This window comes from Tenrec ecaudatus, chromosome 5 (assembly GCF_050624435.1).
Source record: "Tenrec ecaudatus isolate mTenEca1 chromosome 5, mTenEca1.hap1, whole genome shotgun sequence".
Taxonomy (NCBI): domain Eukaryota; kingdom Metazoa; phylum Chordata; class Mammalia; order Afrosoricida; family Tenrecidae; genus Tenrec; species Tenrec ecaudatus.
The window spans coordinates 125,379,289-125,402,031 of NC_134534.1; the positions used below are offsets into that span (position 1 = coordinate 125,379,289).

The 22,743-nt window shown below is 40.6% G+C and overlaps 1 protein-coding gene across 1 annotated transcript in view; it reads left to right on the forward strand.

Annotated features, from left to right (window-relative positions):
• Positions 1–21,920: 21,920 nt before the first annotated feature.
• The window catches only part of CNTN3 (contactin 3), a 379,845-nt gene continuing 379,022 nt past the window's right edge, over positions 21,921–22,743 (forward strand). The window contains exon 1 of the mRNA XM_075550729.1: positions 21,921–22,047. Coding sequence (XP_075406844.1) covers positions 21,996–22,047 — 52 coding nt within the window. The 5' untranslated portion in view covers positions 21,921–21,995. The remainder of the gene's footprint in view (positions 22,048–22,743) is intronic.

Sequence of the window (22,743 nt, forward strand, 5' to 3'; positions counted from 1 at the left end):
CCATACACCAATTGTCTCAAGCATATTTGTGCATTTGTTGCCATAATTGTTTTCTAAACATTTACTTTCTATTTGAGTCCTTGGTATCAGCTCCTCGTTTTTCCCTTCCTCCCCCTCAGCCCCCTCTTGACCCCTTGATGAATTATAATTTATTATTCTTTTCATATCTTATACCGACTGCTCTCTCCCTTTCCCATTGGTTTCTGTTATCCATCCCCATTTTTGGATTCCATGTGTCAAGAGTTCTTATCTCTTATCTGTACCTGTACATATGCTCCGGTATAGTCCACAGTGAAAGGCAGGACTGGGATCATGATAGTGGGCAGAGGGGGTGGGGTGAGAAAGCCTCAAGGAACCAGAGCACTATTGTGGGTTTTATCCGTGCTTTATTGCGCCCTGGTCGTCATCCCTGCCCTGTGACCCTTCTGTGAGGAGATATCCCATTGTCTACAGATGGGGTTTGGGTCTCTGCTCCAACCTCCGTCTTTCCCAACAGCATGTTTTTTGTTTGATTTGGGTTTTCTGATGCCTGTATCTGATCCCGTCAACACCTCATGATCACACAGGCAGTGAGGTGGTTGGTTTTCGTTTTCCTTTATACTGTATAAAGACGTCTGATCCTGTAGTGTTTATGAGTTGGGCTATGAACATGGTTGGCAGTTCAAAACTACGAGCAGCTCCTCAGGGAAAATGCAACTTTCTATTTCCATAAACAGATACAGTACCAGAAACCCAGGAGGGGTCACGAGGAGGAGTCAGCATGGATTGGATGGCAGTGAGGTTTCCTTTTGTTTTGTTTTACACTGTGAGTGCCTCCAGGACAAAGAGGAGGATTTATTTAAAGAGATGTTACCTCTGTGCTGTTTCGGACTCACTGTCCAAGCTCAGTGATTGTGGGTTTTCTGTGAGAAGAGCACTCCTTAGACTCGGGTTAGACTCTAGTTGGTGTCAGGAGAGCTAGCATTCCAAAGACTGCTTCTATCCCAGGCACAAAGGAACTCTTTAGCACTTTTCCAACCTCTTCACCTTTTCTACTCATGTTTCTACCAAGATAACAAAATGGTTTTGCTTATTTTGGGATAATTGTCACATGGAAAAGAATAGAAGTTTTATTCTAAATGTGCTCATTCACGTTTTCAAATAATTAATATATGCATCTTAAAGGAAATTTAACAATAAAAAACTCAATTAAGAAAAGTAGCTTTCCTTTCCGTTCTGTTTCTAAGCATAAGCTTCTGCTCCCTAGAGAAAACTGCTCTCACCAACTCTTGCGTGAGCTTCCAGAGACAGGTGAAGCATTTATAAATGCGCATAATCTGCTTTTTCACTCACACGACAGGCTTGCGCACAGTGCTTTATACCTTACATTTGTGATTTAGCATGTGCTGGAACACATTAATATAATTCGAGTTACTCCGTTCTTCTTAACTCATGAATAGTAGATACATTATCAATGTGCATATGTTTGAAATCAAGTGAAGACTTGTTTATGTAATAGGACATAATTTCCCTTTACAGATAACCAAGATTCAATGCATTATCACTTAGGAGACAATTTTTAATTGCCAATTATATTAATTCAGGCTTGTAACATACTAGGCTCTATTTTATCATTGACTAAGAACCTCTGGTGGCAGGAGAGTTGAACATTCAGCTCCTAATAGAAAGGTCAGCGGTCCAAACCCACCAATTGCTCCAAAGGAGTGTCTGTTCTGACTCCAGAGAAGCCCAGTGAGGGCTTCTGAGGCTGTACGACTTTACAGGAAGGAGCACAGACAGCCCTCTCTTCCTCCTGAGAAGCAGCTGGTGGGTTCAAACCACCAACCTTCTGGGTAGCATCGTAATGCATGCAGATCCAGTGCTTGCACTTACTTTCCATAAAGGTTACAGCCTTGGAAACTTTTGAAGGCAGTTCTGTTTTTTTCCTACAAGGTTGCTCAAAGTAGGTATGGGATTGGTGGCAGTGTTTTTTATTGTTTGTTTGATTTTGTTAATTGTCGGACTGCTTCAACATTCCGTTTGTTAACTCTTGTGAAATGCACACCCACATATGCACATAATATATATGTATACGTGTATATATATATGTCATACACATGCTATATATCTACAAACACACACGCATGCACTCATGGGTACCGCCCCCAAGAATGGAATTGTTTTCTTTTTTAAAGATATGTTTTTAAAATTTTTTTACAAAAATTTTTTTACAAAAAAATTTACTCACCAGAGAGGACCTTTGCAGACAACACCACTGGGTGCACTAACTCAAAGCAAGTTGCTGGATGCTTGCCGAGCGGGAAGCATGTGTTCTAGGAAAGCCACTCTGTCTAGTGTAATTCCTGAGCTTTTTGGGTTTTGTGTGTGTGTGTGTTGGGTTGCCTGTGAGTCAGAATTGAGTTTATATTTATAGATATAAATCTATATGTTGCTGTTAGGTGCCACCACGGCAGCTCTGACCAAAAGTGACCTATGCATAACACAACAAAGCTCTCCCCAATCCCGTGTCATCCATCCATTGATTCCTATGTTTGAGCCCTTGAGGCCTTCCTCCATTTGCTGGCCTTCAACCTTACCAGGTACGATGTCCTCCTCCAGGTCCTGGGCGCTCCTTTCAACTTGTCCAAAGTATGTAAGACTAAGTCTCGCCATGTTTACCTCTAGGGAGTACTCTGGCTTTATTCTTTCAAGACAAATCAGCTTTCCCTTTTACCAGTCCATGGTACTTTCAATATTCTCCAGTACCACAATCCAAATGCACCAAGTCTTCATCCTTCTTTTTTCAATGTCCAACTTCACATGCATATGAGGCAATTGAAAAAACCGTGACTTGGATCACGTGCACCTTAGTCCTCAAAGTAACAGCTTGATTTCCAATACTCTAAATAGGTCCTAGTGCAGCAGAGTTACCTGATGCAACACATTTCTGAAAAAAATCTCTCCACTGCTGTGTCCATGAGCAGCGACTGTGGATCCAAGCAAGACAAAATCCTTGACAACTTCAACCTTTTCTCATTTATCATGATGTTACCTATTGGTCCAGTTGGGAGGATTTAGGTCTTCTTTATATTGGTTGTGGTCCATAGTGAAGGCTGCCATCCTTGATCTTCATCTGCAAGGGCTTTGAGCTCTGTACACTTTCAGCAAGCAAGGTTGTGTTATCTGTATATCTCACATGGTTCATGATGTTCTTCAATCCTGACGCCACATTCTTTGTCAGGTAAGTCAGCTTCTCTGACTGTTTGCCCAGCATACCAATTGAATAAGTGTGGTGAGAGAATACAAAAGCGGTGCTCGCCTTTTCTGATCGCAAACCATGCAGTATTACCTTGTTCTGTTTGCACAACTGCCTCTTGATCTATGTCAGAGTTCTGCATTAACACAATGCAGCGCTCTGAAATTCCTATTCTTCTCAAGGTTATCCATAGTTTGTAATGATTCACACAATCAGACACTTGGGCATAGTCAATAAAAACAATTGAACATCTCTTTGGTATTCTTTGCTTTCAGCCAAGATTTATCAAAAATCAGCAGTAATATCCCTTGTTCCATATGCTCTTCTGAATCTGGCCTGAACCTCTGGAAGCTCCCTGTCAAGGTACTGCAACAACCATTGTTGAATTATTTTCAGAAAAAAATACTTCCATGTGAAATGATTGATATTGTCCTGTAGTTTTAGTTTTCTTTTACGTTACTACTTTTCTTTGGAATGGGAGAAATATGAATCACTTTTAGTCAGTTGGCCTAGAAGCTGTCTTCCTAATTTCCTGTCATAGATGAGTGGATGCTTCTAGTGCTTCATCGACTTATCAATATTTCCATTGGTCTTCCATCAATTCTTGAAACCTTGTTTTTGGCCAATGGATTCAGTGTATCTTGATCTTCTTCCTTCAGTGACACTGATTCTTGCTCATATGTTACCTCCTGAAATGGTGGAATGTCGACTAGTTCTTTTGGGTCCAGCGACTCTATGTATTCTTTCCATCTTCTCTTGATGCTTCCAGTAATTATTCATCATTTTGCTTGCTTTTTGTTAAGTTCTTTCAGTTTAAGATGTGCTGAGCAGGCTTTTCCCTTTTGGTCTTCTAATTCTAGGTCTTTGCACATTTAGATTATTTGGCTTTGACTTTTCCTGCTGCCCTTTGAAATTTTCTTTTGCATTCTTTAACTCTATTCCTTCCATTTGCTTTAGCTGCTCTGTGATTAAGAGCAAATTTCAATCTTTTCAGAAATACCCCCTGAATCTTTGTCTCCCCTCCTTTCTTTCTCATAAGGACCTATAGCTTTCGTCATGATTCATGTCCTTGACATCCTTCCACGTCTCAGTAGGTCTTTGTCATTAGTATTTAATGAGTCAAATATTTTCTTGTGATGCCCTAGAAATTCAGGTAGGATAGACTCAAGGTCATATTTTGGTTCTCTTGGACTGGTTTCAATTTTCTTCAGCATTACCCTGAACTTATAAATGAGCACTTCATGGTCTACGTGTGAACAATTGATGATGTGTTCCACAATCAGCTCTTGGCCTGGTTTTAGCCGCTGATATTGACCTCCTCCATCATCTTTTCCCACAGATGTGGTCAATGTGATTTCCATGTAGTCCCTCTGCAGAAATCAATGTCTATAGTTGTCTTTTGTGTTGTTGAAAAACATATTTACTATAAATATGTGTTGGTTTTCCAAAATTCTAACATGTGATCTCCAGCTTTGTCTATCACGGACTGCATATTTTCTAACTACTGTTCCTTCCTCTTTATTTGTAACTTAGCATTTCAATCACCAATAATTATCAATGCTTCTTGATTGCATGTTTATCAATTTAAGACTGAAGTCCTTGGTAGAATTCCTCAATTTCTTCATCATCAGCTTTTGTGAAGGGTGAATAAATTTGAATAATTGTTTTATTGATTGGATTTTCTCGAAGACAGATAGATATGATCCTGGCACAGGCAGCATTGTCCTTCGTGATTGATTATTTAATGTCCTTTTTGATAATGCATGCCATACCATTCTTCTTGATTGTGTTATTTCCAGCCTAGTGAATCATGTGCTTTTCTGCTTCAAAATAGCAGGGGCTTCTTCCATTGAAGTTGGCAGCGGAGTTCTTCTACATTGCCTTTCCTTAGTCGGGAAGTTCCTCTGGGATCTCTCGTTTTGAATTACCCTGCTGGCATTTGTAATGACATAGTGTCCAGCATCACAGCAACACACAAGCCACCACAGTATGACCCACTGACAGAAAAGTGCTGGCAAATATATATACATATAATCACTGCTTCTATGTTTGTTTAGCTCGAATACATTTCTTAACTTGTCTGAGCTTTTATTCTTTATGTGAAACATAGTGTTGGTAATTCTCAGACTCTCTTGGGATTGTTGTGAAGATTAACTTGGTTAATATATGGAAAGCATTCTGAGCAGTGCTTGGCACACAATAAACAGTCAATAAACCTTAGTGATTATTATATTGCATTTCAGTTTCCTTCTTGATTTTTGAAAATTGTCTTTGTTCAAAAACATTTATGTGGGGGAAAGGCCAGCCCCCACAAATAATCTCGGGTTCAATAAGCACAATTGTACGGTTGAGATAAATAAAGATTATAAAAAAAGTTATAGAAAATATGAGAGATTGAGTTTAAAATAGTGGAGTCAGACACATTTCATGGTAGCGTGCTCACCTCAGCCTTGCTTGGTGGCCCATGTGGAGATGGAAGACTGGAGGGCAGGAGAGAGGGGGAAGGGGAGGGAGCACAAGGGGAAATGGAACAGGGGGGTGGGGACGAGGGAAGAGGAAGGGGGAGAGAGGCAGGGAGAGAGAGAGGGAGCATGAGGGGAGAGGAGAGAGCGAGCGGTGAGAGCTTCTTAATGCTAACCAAGCCTTATATATCTTTGGAGGGGGTTGTACAAGCCCCCTAATTACAGGTAAAGACATACATCACAGGTAGGACCTGCACTATAGGCAACACAGTAATGGGAGGGGGACAACTTAGGGGTACACATACTATAGGAAGAGAAGGGATTAAGGGCACACATGTGACAAGATAGGCTGATCTTAGATACAGGATGGCAGCCTAACTTTGGATGTCACAGAGCAGATTTGACCTGTTTTTTGGCTCTCCATGGAAACCATTATCAGCAGGGTATGAACCCCACCTACAGTGGACCAGGCTGATGGTCACAAGCCTTTAGGGAGAAATATGCCATTGTCCTTAACAGTAGGGTGTGGGCCCTACTTGTGGTGGGACCAGACCATGGTCTGGCAACTGAGAGCCATCAGGAAGGATATCTCTAAGCATCTGACCTCCCACCATGTGCTGGCTTTGCGGGGAGACAAACTTGGGGGAAAAGTCTCTTTATAATCCCACACATTTACATCATAGCTATATTATAAACTTATTTTAAAATTCTACATAATTATATGGTGCCTAGGAATATTGTTACTCAGACTTAGAAAAGGCATATTTTTTCCTCATGATCATGTAATAAGGCCTGGAATAATTTTTCTTTTGATAAGAAGTAAAGAAACCCTTTATAATTATGGGTATCATCAAGGATGAGAGTATATCATGAAGTTCACTTTTCATTTATTTTTCTTTTCACCATTCACTTTGGCAGAACCCTAAGTCATCATATCTTATTTTGGCATAGTTCTCGTTAATGGAATAATGATACTTTTAAAATGTCAAGGAAACGCTTGTGTCTTTCTATCTTGGCAAAATATTACACAGGGCAGAATTGATATTTTCAGATTTTTAGATTATGTAAACATTAAAAAATTAATCAAAACTTTGTCTGGTTTCAAAATAAATGTCTTGTCCTAAAACAGGTGACCAGGGTGATTATTACATGACCAGTAAGTGATATCATCATGATTGGAAATATATTTGTAAAGCAGTGCACCCTGGACATGACAAAGTTAGTTTGAAACATAAAGCAATGCAAGCAAAGAACAATCCAGAGGTGCTGATATTTCATCATCTGGTATTTTAAATTAATATTTTGTGTTTTAAGTGATAGTTTTCCAAAAATTTTAGGTTCTCCTTGGCAACTTTCATAGAAAATTGTGTGACATTTTACATATTTTTTGTAGCGTGGCCTCATCATTATTCCCATTCTGTTTGTTCTCTTTCCAGGGATCTAGCTTCCCTTTCCCTCCTTGCCATCCTAGCTTGGCTTTGGGTTTACTGTTGACAGTTTAGTCTCATATACTTGATTGGTTAAGGAAGCACATAATCTTTACTTGATAATTACTTATTTGATAAGGCAATCTATTATTTTAAGGCTGTGGTCCTCAACCTTCTTAATGCCAGGACCCTTTAATAAAGGGGGAAGTGCAGAGTGGAGACCCAAGGCCCAAGTGTCAGCCAATGGAGATCCCCTCATAGAGGGGCTTAGGAGAGGAGATGGGTTAATTAGGGTGTGAGGTAGTATCGATGAAGAACACAGCTTTCCCCCAGATCCTGGATGCTTCCTCCCCCCAACTACCATGATCCGAATTCTACCTCGCAGGGCTAGATAGGACAGAGGCTGTACACTGGTACATATGAGGGTTGGAGATACAGGGAATCCAGGGTGGATGATACCTCTAGGACCAAGGGCGTGAGGGACGATGCTGGGAGAGTGGAGGGTGAGTGGGTTGGAAAGGGGGAACTGATTACAAGGAGCCACATGTGACCTCTTCCCTGGGAGAGGGACAGCAGAGAAGGGGGGAAGGGAGACCCCGAATAGGGCAAGATATGACAAAATAACGAGGTATAAATTACCAAGGGCATATGAGGGAGGGGGGAAAAGGGAGGGAGGGGGGGAAAAAAAAGGAGGACCTGATGCAAGGGGCTTAGGTGAAGAGCAAATGCCTTGAGAGTGATTGGGACAGGGAGTGTATGGGTGTGCTTTGTACAATTGATGTATGTATATGTATGGATTGTGGTAAGAGTTGTTGGAGTCCCTAATAAAATGTAAAAGAAGAAAAAAAAATAAAAAAAATAAAGTTCCTCATGTGTGGTGACCCAACCATAAAATTATTTTTGTTACTATTTCATAACTTTAATTTTGTTACTGTTATGAATCCGGTGACCTCTGTGAAAGGGTTGTTTGACCCCCAAAGGGGTTGAGACCCATAGGTTGAGAACTGCTGCCTTAGGGCAATTTGGAGAAATAGTTTCAATCCAAAATTCAAAGGGTAACTTAAAGTGGTCACCTCAAAGTTTCCTATAGTCTCTAATTTGTCTGCTCTATTTTATAAATTTGAGACTTAGTCTATATTTCACTTTCATTCTACCTGGGAACTTCTGTTGTGACCCTGCTCTGGGTTACAAGCAGTAGTGGTAGACAGGCATCATCTAGTTCTTCTTGGGTCAGTTTTGAAGAGGCCGTGCTTTGTATGAGCTACTAGCCCCATGGGCTAGTTACTTCTTTATGTTTGATTGTCTTCGTCTTTTTTTCCGCGTGAGCAGAGACCAACAGTTGTGTCTAAGACAGCTGGTTGACAGCTTTTAAGATTCCAGGTGCTACTCACAAAACTTGCATAGAGACCATTTTTTGTTAGTTATAGTATGCCAATTGACTAAGTTGACTGATCAAGTGTTTTGGCTCATGCCCCTTGATGCAGTAAAGCAATCCTGAGAATTATTTAGATATGTCTTGAAAGTCTGCATAATAATGTTTACTGTGTGCTTTGTTATGTATGAGAACGTATATGTGGAACACGCAAACGTGTGCTTACAACAATACTGATACCTGAATGCCCATATAGTCACATATGACTTCTTGGACACATACATACATTCTTAACTACCTATGTAACCATGTACATGTATTTTGGTTGCTTTTCCTATTGTTATAAATTATAGTACTTTAAATTCTTTTCTCTTTTTCTCTGGTGATTCTTATCTCTTTATTGACCATGGTCACGTTGCACTAAATTCAACCGTCTTTGAGAGTGCCTTTTCCATCACCGAGAATAACAAGTGCCTGCTATCCAGAGAGTGATTCCCCTGCATGTCCCTCTCATGCCTGGTAACCACCGAAGATCTTTGCCTTCTGTGTCTGTATCCATTCTTGAATTTTTTATATAGTAGTGGGATCATACATTATTTGTCTTTGTGATTGGTTTATTTCAACCGCATAATGTTCCAGAGATTCATCCAGGTTGTAAAGTGTTTTGTGGATTCCTCATTATTTTTTAAAATAGTTGAATATATATTGTATGCATATACCCCAACCTGTTTATCCATTCATCTATTGATGGGCACTTAGGTTGTTTTCACTTTTCCTATATGATTACATTGCAATAAACAAAGATGTGCATATGTTTATCCATGTCACTGATTTTTTTTAAATTTCTAGGACATATGCCTCATAGTAAGATTACTGGATCATAAGCTATTTATATTTTTATATATTTGAGTAACTGCCATACTGTTTTACAAAGTGATTGTGCTGTTTTACAATTCCAACAGCAATGCACAATCTTGCTACTTAGAAGAAAACTAAGACCAGTGGTTCCGGAGGGCATGGATGAGGGGGGCTGGAGGGTGGGGGTGCCAACAAACTCAGAGATAAGGGAGCAACAAGAGATCTAAAATTGATGGTGAGGTTGCCATATAATGGTGGGCGAGGCTTGATCAAGAGCGTATCCCAGAGGACATCCTGAGAGCCAAAAGGAGGGTGGAGCCTGGTAGTGGTACAGGAGGAAGGGGAAAGGAAATTGAGGAAAGAAATAGGAGACAAAAAGTATAAAGGTGTAGCCATCGGCATGAACATTTAAACATAATAGTTTATAATGAAAGGGCTAGTGGCCAATGTACATATACTTATAAGTAGTAAGATAGCAGATGGACTTTGGGCCTCTACTCAAGGCCTCCCTTAACACAAGGACACTTTGCTTTGATAACCTGGCACTCTTTGATACTCAACGTCCCGACACCGTCACTGAAGACAAAATAGGTGCACAAGCAAATGTGGTGAAGAAAGTAGAAAGTGCCTGGCTATCAAAAGATATCGTGTCTGGGGTCTTAAAAGCTTAAAGTCAAACAAGTGGCTATCTAGCAGGAAGCGAATATGCCCACATGGAAGAAGCACACCAGCCTGTGTGATCATGAGGTGTCAACAGGATCAGGCGTCAGTCATCAAAAGATCCAAAACAAACAACCATGTCTATGCAAAAGTGGGGGTTGGAGTGGAGACCCAAAGCCCATCTGTAGATACTTGGCTATCCCCCACAGAAGTGGTTTAAGGAAGGGATGATTGAAGCAGTGTGTCGTATAGCACTGACAAATCACTCAGTATTCCTCTAGTTCCTGAACACTTCCTCCCTCCCAGTACCATGACCCACTTCTACTTTACAAATCAGGCTAGACTGGAGAACACACCTTGGTACAGATAAAAGCTCTTGACACATGGAATTTTGGAACGATAAACCCCTGAGGAACAGTAGTGGGAGTAGTGATATCATGAGGGGAGGGGGATGGACAGGGAGGGGAAAGTTTGAGAAATGGGGAACCCATCACAGGATTGGATATACAGCCCACCACCAGAAGGAAATGATGTACCCATGGCGGCTCGTGTCCTTTCCACCTGTGTCTGTCATCTCCCCGCGGCCTTCGTGGCACTGCCTCGGGCCACCACTCTGGCCGTGGCCTGGACACTCGGCACTACTCTGTTCCCCTCGGGACCCGGGCGAGTCCCAGGGCTCAGCAGTCAGTCTCGGTGCTCGTGCAGGCTCCTGGTAGAGTGACACAGCTCTGCCACCAGTATAGCGATGCACCATCATTGACGTTAGAAGGAAGCAAGGACCGTGTTCTCTACGTCTTGAAACTCTGTGATAAGATTGACTGGTGTCCCAGGTCGTTGTGTGTGTCTGGCTGACTGAGTTTGTTGGGTCTTTGATGTCAGGGGCTGGAACAGTGGGTGTATATCTAAGGCGATATGGATATGTGACTGGAACACATCTACTTATTTTGAATCAGGTTGTGGTTGGCACGATTTTATAGCTGTGTATTTTCCCTTCAACTTGCACTTGGATGTAACTAGTGGAACCAATTGAAAAGGGTTTTATGGTTTTTATTTTCTGATAGGGCATCAGTGATGTGGGTCTTGCCAGAGAAGACCTCTCTGAAATGAGCACAAAGCAAAATAGACAGAAATCACCAGTAGGCATTTTAGAATGTCATGGCAATATATTTGTATTGCTGACTCCGCTGTTGCAGGGTATTAGCAATGAGAACTTGCTATTTTCCACTACATGCAGACTTTTTTGGCTAAAAGATCCAAAGCAAAAATTAACACAATGTTAAGGATGACAGCCATTGACAATACAAAAACAACTCCATAGTTCCATATTTTGTCAAAATCTTAAAATTTAAGAATTCAGGAACATTTATCTTCTCAACAGCTGAACAATTTAAATTTATTTAATTTTCATAAGATTTCCATTAATCTCCCCATGATTAAAAATGCAAGAAAGTAATCCCCAAAAGGCACACACGTATAAGTAGGTGTGTGTATCGGCATATAAATATGTATATATGCATGTATTATATTTTTATTTTTATGCAAATGCACCAGGATCCCTGGTTACTCATTGGCTGCTAACTACATTGTCAGTAGTTTGAAACCACCAGCTGTTCCTTGGGAGAAAGACAGGCTTTCTATTCCCTTAAAAGTTAGTCTCAGAAACTCAGGGGAACAGTTCTACCCTGCCCCCTAAAGTTGCTGTATGTCCGAAGTGACTCAGTGGTAGGGAGTTTAGGCACATCACCCACACAGACACACTTATAAATATCAAGAACCCTACCAAACCCACTGTCATCAAGTTGCTTCCAACTCATGCCTATACTATGTAGGGTCCCCCAGGCCTTGTAAATAGCCTCATCGGTCTCCAAGGAGCAATCTGGGGTTTGAAATACTGCCCTTACGGTAAGCAATCCTATGTCTACCCAGAAGTGCCAGCAATTTGGTGGGAAAATCCCACTTGTTTTACATTTTATTTTTCATATATTTTTGGAGCTTCTTCTTGGATACATGTCCATATGACTGTTCTTGTTGTAGTTAGGTGTCTCCCACTCAGACACGTTCCGACCACCGTGACACATATGGCGGCCATTGGCTGGTTTTTAGCAGTAGATTGTTGAGCATTTCTTCCAAGTCTTGCTTGGTGTAAATGTTCTGCTAAAATCTGTTGAACATGACAGCAACACACAGACTCACTGACAGATGGATGGTGGCTATGAAATCCAGCCCCAGCTTCCTCCGGTATGGAACACTATGATTTATGGCTGAATCACTTACTTTGCTCCATATATACAGCATATACATTTATATACACAAGCACCCATGTATCCTATGTGATAAATTTATTTTTCTGCCTACAAAAGTTATTTTTCAGTGTCATCATGCTCATGGTGTACACAAAAGTTTGCCAGTGTTTGTCCATGCGCATTTAGTCCATAGCTATGCCTAAATCTCAGAAGGGTCCTGATCTACAACATTAAGAATCACTATGTTTTCTGCAGATTGTAGTGTGGTTGAAGAGAACCTCTGTAGTTGAAATAACTGTAATAGAGGGAGTCGAATGTGTTGGGTTGAGTGCCTCAGGAGCAAAGATAGAGTACTGTGGGCATCCATTGGAGTGTGAAATGATTTCCTGCTCGCATTTGCTTGATCTGTTGATTGTGCTACTGTAAACACAGAGCTGGGGGTGCACAATAGTAGCCCCACTGATCACATTGACCTTTCGGGTCTCCTTAGCTGTTGGATACTTTTGAACTGCAGTGGGGATACCTGTGAGGTAGTGAAGCACCAATGCCTCCCAGAATTCATGTACATTTCATTCCCTGACTGGGCAGGTCCAGTGGAAGGATAACCCACAGATGTTTTGGGAGGAAGTGAAGATTCTAGATGGAAACACAATGAGTAAAGAAGGCTGCACGATTCCTTTTCTGTCGGGATGTGCAATGTAGTATTGCAAATCTGTTTACTGGTTGATGAGGGTGAAGTGCTTGAACCCAGTGTACTACAGAGGACCAACCTGCTGCCGAGCTTCCCAAACCTAGACTAGTCCAAAGCCTTTGAACCCCATAGAACAGCCCTACTCCTCAGTATGTAGAGTCAGCACGTCGCAATTGCAGCAAACAATAGCGACAGCCATGACATTGTGGTTTCATGTCTGCAAAATATAATGGACATACTACAAGATGCACTTGTCAACATCAACAGGTATCACACTTTATCCATTAACACTTTGAACATTTTACTATACTGATGGCCACTGACTGATGAAATAGTACTGCGTCGCGTGATGGGGGTTGGAAATAGTCTATGTTCATCATGAATAGAATTGATTTCTAAGATGTCAAATCAGGGCTGGTTTATTGTGAACAGGATGTGTTAAACAATGTTTGTAGATAAAATTGCTGTACGGCATAGCTCTTTAGAAAAATGAAATGTTTATTTGATATCTATCACTCTTATGGAAATTAAGCTAGATCATTCTAGCAACTTCATTTTCCATCACACCAAAGGACTTAACTCGGGGCATTTGTAAGGGCCACATTCAAAGCTGCATCTGTAGGCTTAGCTGCGTACGTTTGTCTCAGTACAGTAGGATGCACAATCTTGGTAACCATTTTGCCAAGTTTATAATAAAAGTCACAAGTGGTTTCATTTTTTTAGAACAATCAGGAACAGCTATTTAGGGCATTTTTGGTTTTGAGTCCAAGATTTAGCATTTTTAAGCTCAGCTGACATTAAACATAGATAGTACAGTTGTCAATACATGCTACATGTGGGGACTATTTAAAGATCATCACAAGCACTGCGTTGTGAATACCTTGAGCTCTAGCCCTGAAGGCGAATGTCTCTAACCAGGAAGAATTCTAAAGGGAATTTTCTTTAATTCTTTGATTTAAGACAGGTCTGTGCATAGTAGAGGCTTTCTGTAGTGGCTGACATTTTGATTTGTATTTGTCTTGCTTCAGTAGCTTTCTTTGTATTTATTTTAGCTTTTTAATTCCAGAAATGGGACACGTTGTAATGTGCCTCCACTCACTGTGACAATACTTGGCAATTCTGAGTATTTAGGCCATGATTGTATTAATCAGCTTCTTTATTTATAAAGTCAATGCCTTCCTTCATCATTGATTAAAATCAAGTGGCATGATTTTAAAAATAGTAAGATTTGCTTCTCCAAAATTTTAAAAGTGTTTGTGCAGGTATGTATGTGCCTACACATACACACAAGCATTAGAATATATATTCTGTGTTTATTTTCTCTTAAGTCAGTTTGCCTAATTTTCTGAGTATTGTCTAACATCTAATCTCTGTGAATTTGTAGGTGGCAATGGCATTTGGGTGTTTCAAAGTGTATGTTCATCCTTTGACGCCAGATGCAGCCTGTGGTATGTGTCGTGTGAATCTTCGCTGGTGATGCAGTCTTGCCAACTTTTCACTTCAAATTGGAGAGAATTTTCAAAGGGCTTTTCCTAAGACTGAATTCTAGCCAGGCTACCTTACCTTTCTTCCCTCTCACTCAGGAGCACCCGAAGTTGTTCGTCTACATTCCATTTCATTGGTTTTTATTCTGTCCGTGGCATAGGCCATTGAGCATCAGAGACGTGTGGCATTCGCACATTCTATTCTGTCTGTCAGGAATTGCATCTAAAAATGTTTTACTAGAAGCAGGATACGGACTTGCGCCTGATTCGGAAAACTCCTTTGTTGAGGCAGTGGTGAAGGTCCAGGGAGGTGCGCTGAGGCCCTGGGACCGCCTTTGGAGGTCAGGCTGATGAATGATATGGGGAATATTTCAGCTGTAGTTATTTACCAGCATCTTGGCCAACTCACAAGGCTGTATGCCCAGAAGACCCTGAGTGGTGCAAATATTTGAAGCATTTGGGCTGCAACTCAGAAGATGGGAAGTTTGAAGCCAACCAGAAGTATCCTGCAAGAAAGTCCTGCCCAAAAGCCAGCCATTGAAAACGCACTGGAACACAGCTCTTCTTGGGATCTGCTAAGTGGCAACTTAAAAATTTTTTTTGATAAGGGATATTCCAAGCCCCGATTTGCACTTGGACGCTTTCGTCCTTTCTACTTCTCAGAAAAGATAGACAAACCTGGTTACATTTTCTTCTGTCCATCACCCTTCATTTCCGCAGGCATCTTTCCTGCTGAGAATGGCTCCCATTTAGGCTTCTGTACATCCTTCTATGTTTGCATATACCTTTCACAGCGACCTTCTGGAGGAATTGTAATCCTTAGTGCAAGTACATGTTTGTTAACTTGATTACTTTCCAAAAAGACCTCCACCTTTAGAACACACTTAGACATTTTCCATCACTATTACTTTTTTTCCCACTTCCCTCTTGTTGGATATTAATTTACCCTCACCCAAGTGCCCTGGTCTGCCTGCTCGCCTATTCCTAGCCTATCACTTCTTTTCTTCCTCCCCTTCACAATCCTGAAGGCCATAATAATCAAACTTCTTTTAGTATGAAACCCTTTTCTTAATTTTCTTTTTTATCACTTTATTGGGTGCCTTTATAGATATTATAACAATCCATAATTCAGTTAGATCAAGCACAATTGTACAATTGCTGCCACCATCAGTTTCAAAACATTTTCTTTCTTCTTCAACTTTTAGATATCATTTCCCCTTTATCCCTGCCCTCATCAACCCTCCCCCCTTATTACTGTATTCTATATTATTATTAACTTTTGACAGTGGTTCATCCTTTTATGATTGAGTGACCTCATTCAGTGTAGTGCCTTCCAATTCTATAAAGTTCATGAGGTGTTTCCCAGATTCCTTATTATTCTTTAAATTGCTCCACTGTATGGATGTATAAAAGTTTATTCTTCCACTGATGGGCACGCAGGTTGTTTCTGTGTGTGTGTGTGTGGGCATGTGCATGGCTGTTGCTGTAGGGGATATGTGAAGTATAGGGATAACCGAGTCACACGGTTGTTCAATTCCCATGTGTTTGTGGAAAGCCATAACAATTCCCACAGTAATGGTTGTGTGTCATCGTCCTGCTAGTAGTGTGTACGGCTTCCAATCTCTCTGCACTCTCTCCGGCATTTCTTATTTTCAGATTCCTTTTTTAAATAAAACTGTTGCTGTTAGTTAGGCATTATTTTAGAAGCCGTGTAGCAATATTGCTTGAGAGCCTGCTATGGACAAAGTGTTTGGCACAATGGAACAATTAGTGGCGGATGCACTTTAGTCCTATGCACTCATGTATAGATAGTCCCACCGTGTTTGGGTAGTGTGAAAGGTTTGTGCTCCACTCCCAACGAAAATAGTGACAGGTTGAACCTGCTGAGCGGCGATGTGAAACCGGTCTGGTTTCTGCAAAGATTAGGCCAAGAAACCTCATGAGGCAGTTCCTATCCGTCCCACGCGAGGCTGCCTTCCGTCGGAATGACTGCAACCAGCCTTTTTGGTTTCCATCCCTCAGCCTCCTCTGTTCATTTAGTCTTCTTAAAATGATGGTGCTACTGGGGATGGCGGCGGCGGCGGTGAAAACGATGTTGTACAAGATCTTTGGTTTGAATTTTGTGTTTCTGAAAAAAAATAATAATTCTTGCTAGTCTACTTTGTAAGAACCAAATTCTCTTCAGATTGAAGTTTGTGTTCAAATGGAGATAGTTATCATCTCCTGTAGGGAACGGATTTCAGTTTGAATCCCTTTAACCCTTCAAATTCCCCTGTGGTCACATTTTTCACCCACTGTCCTCAGACTTCAAATGCTTTTTGAAAATCTTGGAAATATTGTATTTACAAGTTTCACATTTGCCATGTCTGTTATGATTGACAGTTATTGTTTTTAACCGCATAATAAAAATCTTGGTTTTTACGTGTATATGTATACACATAGATACTTTTGTGGACTTCAAAAAGCTTCTGGAAAATTTGATTATTTTTGCATTCCATATTTTCCATGACCTTTTTGAATCGTGTGTGCATGTGTGCATACGTGTGCTTGCATGTGTTTGTTGGCAACGAGATGCTATTGTATCAATTCAGACTCCTAGCAACCTCACATGACAGAGTACCCCTTCCCGATAGGGATTCTGAGGCTGGAATCTTCATGGGAGCAAGTCAGTTGGTATGTTTGCAGCTGGTTCAAGACGCCACTCTTTCGGTTGGAGGCTAGATACTGGTGCCCCAGTGGGGTCCTGGTATTTGTTTATAGAACAAAGGGCTTCCAAAGATCTGTGGTGAAGTGAAATGAAAATATAATGGTATTTTTCCCATTAACCTCTTGAAGCCCTTTTGTGTACACGAGCACTCATACTGAGTCATTCACTCTCATTTTTTCTTGACTACAGTTTCCATGCATGTACCACTGGAAAGGTGGTGATGGTGGGTGATTTCCAGTGATATGTTAAATGTCATCTAGGATGATTTTTGAGAATTATTTTCTTTCAAAGAAGACTAGCATAGGAAACTGAGTTATATTAACATGGACGTAGGGGGTGTCCTTGTTCACCAGAAGTAAGGGAAGTAAGGCACGTATCTGAAAGTCTTTAATTCAGGGGCTAAGTGGGGCAAACCACTGGAAAGACTTGAGGACTATCATGATTGACTGGGTTACAGTATGACATCCTCCCTGAAGCTTCCTATACCCATTAATTCCAGCCCCATGAGGCCCAATGTTATTAAAATAGCTTACAACCATCTCCATTTCATGTGCCTGTATAGTGGATAACTGTGTGTGTCCTACTCAAATTCTCTTGTCTCTGTTACTTGTCTGCTTCCACTTCGGGTCGCTCTATATTCCATTTCTTTAGTGGAGAACAGTAATTGGCCTTTGGAGTCATTTTTCAGTCCCCTGGGGAGGTTAGACATGCTGGGTAATTGAAGTTTCCTGGAAGCAGTCTCCAAACAAAGATTAATTAAAGTTGATGTATTAATATCCAGCCTCCTTCACCCAGGGGTAGAGTAATCTGGTGACATGTGCATACTCTAATTTTCCATCATCCAGCAGGAATAGCCCCCATTCATGATGATGGGTGGCTCTATGGCTCAGCCTTTACTGGCTGCCTTCATTCCCTGCATCTCTGCCCCTACTGTATTTTTCCTTCAACTCACAAATAAACTACTTGCATTGGAAGTCTTGTTTGTTTGTTTTTTTTTAAATTAGGGCTCAAACAACTCTTATCACAGTCTGTACATACATTAATTGTGTAAAGCACATTTTGTACATTCATTGCCCTCATCATTCTCAAAACATTTGCTCTCCACTTAAACCCTTGGCATCAGCTCCTCATTTTCCCCTGCCTCCCTCCTCCACCCTCCCTCATGAACCCTTGATAATTTATAAATTATTATTTTGTCATAGCTTGCCCTGTCCGATGTCTCCCTTCACCCACTTTTCTGTTGTCTGTCCCCTAGGGAGAAGGTCACATGTAGATCCTTGTAATAGGTTTCCCCTTTCCAACCCACCCTCCCTCTACCCTCCCAGTATCGTCACTCATACCACTGGTCCTGAAGGAATCATCCGCCCTGGATTTCCTGTGTTTCCAGTTCCTATATGTACCAGTGTACATCCTCTGGTCTAGCCAGACTTGCAAGGTAGAATTGGGATCATGATAGTGGGATGGGGGAAGGAATCTTTTAGGAACTAGAGGAAAGTTGTATTTTTCATCTTTGCTACATCGCACCCTGACTCTCTCGTCTCCTCCACGAGACCCTTCTGTAATGGGGTATCCAGTGGCCTACAAATGGACTTTGGGTCTCCATTCCTCACTCCCCCCCTTATTCACTATGATATGATTTTTTGTTTTGATGATGCCTGATACCTGATCCCTTCGATACCTCGTGATCGCACAGGCTGGTATACTTCTTCCATGTGGGCTTTGTTGCATCTGAGCTAGATGGCCGCTTGTTTACCTTCAAGCCTTTAAGACCCCAGACTCTATATCTTTTGATAGCTGGACATCATCAGCTTTCTTCACCACATTTGCTTATGCACACATTTTTCTTCAGATATCGTATCATGGAGGTGAGCACACAATGATGTGATTTTTTTTTGTTCTTTGATGCCTGATAACCGAACCCTTCGGCACCTCGTGATCGCATAGGCTGGTGTGCTTCTTCCATGTGGGCTTTGTTGCTTCTGAGCTAGATGGCCACTTGTATACCTTCAAGCCTTTAAGACCCCAGATGCTATACCTTTTGAAAGCCGGCTACCATCAGCTTTCTTCACCACATTTGCTTATTCACCCGCTTTGTCTTCAGCGGTTGTGTTGTGAAGGTGAGCATCATAGAATGCCAATTTAATAGAAGAAAGTATTCTTGCATTGAGGGAGTACTTGAGTGGAGGCCCAATGTCCTTCTGCTACCTTAATACTAAATCTATAAATATAGGCACATAGATATATTTCCCCATCCTCATACGTAAGTATATTTGCATGTGTACATGTCTTTATCTAGACTTCTATAAATGCCCTTTGCATCCCAGTTCTTTCTTCTTTTTCCTTTGACTTTCCTCCTGTCCCTCTATCATGCTCAGTCCCCACCATGATTTAAGCAATTCCATTTGGTTACATTACCCTTGGTCATGCCCTACCAAGCCTCCTACAGCCTGCTCACCACCGATTTGGGTCACTTGCTTTTCCCTTGTCCCTGGGTTTGTTAACAACACTACCTTCCCCCCCCCCACTTCCCCCTCTATCTTGTCCCCCCATAACTGTCGGCCCCCTTGTTTTCTCTTCCAGATTGTTCATTTAGCCTATCTTATTTAGACAGACCTGCAGAGATAATAACATGCACAAAAACAAGACAGAGTAAAACCAAGCAACAATATACAACAAAACAACAATAATAACAAACCAATGACACTAAAAACAAAACGCAACAAGAAAGGAAAGCTTGTAGTTAGTTCAAGGATTGTTTGTTGGCCTTTAGGAGTGTTTTCCAGTCCAGTCTGTTTGGGCACCATGCCTTGGCCCCAAAGTCCACCTTCATCATTCCCTGGGGACCTCGCCGCTCCATTCCTTTGCTGTTCTATTGCACCCCCTTAGTATTTTGCCTCGGTGTGGTGGGATCAGTTCGGGTGCATTTCCCACACTGTGTCTCTGGTGTTGTCCCTGTTCGGCTATGGGTCTGTGAGGGTCGTCATGTCTCCTAGTGTGGCCAGCCATGTGGTTCTCTCTGTTGGCTGGCTGCTGTAATTGGGAACATCATCTTTAAGCATGATTTTCCCTGGGATAAATCCAAACTGACTATCTCACGAAAATGTAAACTGCTTACCTGTAGTTAGAACAGGAGTTCACAATCATATTTCTACCTGTGCCAGATGACCTCAGACTCATGGACACAGTCAGATCTCTGCACAATTTCTGACACTCCAACTGCTATCTAACCTCCTATTTCCCACCCAAAAGTGTTTGTTGAATTGAAAGTAGTGACCAAGAACTGCATTAATGTAGGGATGGTTGATCAGAATGTACTGTTGTAGTCTTACTTGGGACATCTTTAATAAGCAATTGGATACACCACAAGTCAGGAGTCCAGGACTGAGAACCCCTGTTTCAGAAAGCTGACATTTCTGCTCTTTGACTTAGCGACCACTGAAACAGTCCAATCAGTAGCAACAGCTGCATCAGACACTGTATACCTACCCTGCTCACATGGCAAATTTTAAATAGCTAATTCTCTTATGTGGAACAAACTGAGTTCCTGCAATCTTGAGAACATTCTCTAAAGTTAGGGGTGCATATTTAACCTATCTGGTTATTAACTATGCAGAATATATAGTGGCCAGTAAAAAAGACACAAGACTTTAAAGTAATTCCTCTCAAGCAACATATTCAAACTTATGAAAACAAGAAAACAATAAAGGAAATAGCTTTATTTGTAAGGTACTTAAGTAGTGTGAACAATTTCTAAAATTAACTGGCATGTTTTCATCTGCTTTGTGCAGTATATACAATTTAGAGCTTTCTGAAAATGATTCTAAAAGGTAAAATGGGCATTATGGGTGCTGCTTATAAATTCTAAGCCTTATTAGGATATTGAGACTACAAAATTGGAACTATAACATACTTGCTTATATGTGCTGTTGGGTTTTATCAAGATATTATTGGTATAGAATTTGAGAAAAAAAATACAATTTTAGGAAAATACTTAATTTGTTGCTGTTATTACCTAGCAAAAATAATTTTAATATTTACTATGTTATTATTGTTTGAGTGAGATTTCTAGTTCCATGAAACTATTCCTATCTGTAGGACAGTGTGTTAGTCTGGGTACATTAGAGGAACAAATCCATATGTTTAAGAGAGAGTTTTTATATAAAGGGTAAGTGTACATTCAAAAAGCATCTCAACCCTGTGCTGTCCAAGCCCATAAGTCCAACATTAGCCGATATATCCCACACCAATCTATAAAGTCATCTTCAATCTCACAAAACATACCCAATGACGCCAACTGCAGGAGTAAAGTCAAATCAGTGAGCATGTAAGCGTCTCAGTACTGGCAGGGGTCTCTATGTGGCTGCTGTAGCACCCAGGGCTGCATCGGGGTAGGTCCATGTGGCTTCTCCTTAGGGATGTCTTGCAGGAAGGGAGCCTTGCCAGCTGAAGCAGGGAACTGGCTAAGGCAGCTGCACCCTGGTCCTACAATCAGGGAGCAAGAGACCCAAGAACTAGAAAGGCGAGGCTCACCAAGCCATTTAACTCTCTGCCCTTCAATTAATCCTGCATGTGGTTATCGCCCAGGTTGGTACAATAAACCTTAACTATCTCAGACAGCTACACACACTATTTTAAAGCATCAGCATTTCAAACAAATCATCTCTGCTTTATATCAGAAAATAGTTGTTTTGTTTGAGGATTTTAAGTGTTTATAAATGTACTTTTGAAACAGTTACATTTTTACAAGTCTAACTTCTTTGTATATATATTTTACAGATTAAGGGATTTACCTGAAGATAAAGCATATTGTTCATCAGTGTCTGGACAAGAGTTGCTCTTGCCTTTGGCAATTAAAGATGATGTCATGGAAGCAGTTGATCCTGCTGTCATTCATTGGCTGCCTAGGAGGTAACAATAAGCTGTCTTTTCTAAGTGAAGGTTAGAATTGTTCTGGCCTCATATGCTTTTAAGTATTTTCAGATGTTACAATAAAGAAAACACTTTTCCCTCTCATGTATTTTTGATTCTCTCTTTTGACATTTGAATTCTCATTTCCCTCTTAATTTCTATAAGTCTTTTATTTCCAGAGAAAATATGAGGTTTAGCCACTAGCCACTCTGTTATTCACAAAATTTCCCATTTGAACTCTGTGCAGTAGAAGGTTACAATTATGTGAAATTCACTATAATCATATTATTCCATCTTTCCACATAAATAACCGAAAAGAGGAAGATATACTCAGACAGTGGAAGTGTAGGTAAAGACAATTGTATCAGTTTTTCAAGGTTAAAAGGTTAACTTGTACTTTTAGAGAATATGCAAATTATATAATTTATATTTTGGAAATTTAAAAATTAGGTTTTATATATAAGAAAACCTATTAAAGATATATTGTCTATGGTACTGAAATTTTAAGATATTATTAAAGAATTTAAAGATTAACCTGATTTCTTGAATATTTTTATAAATAAACTAAGTATTTTGGAAAGGAGAATGGAATTATTTGAAGTAGAGAAAAGTAAATTATATTTAGGCATTACTTAAGGAATTGCTAACCAGCAAAACGTGATATCAAAAATAATTTGGCTGTTACCAATGTTCTAT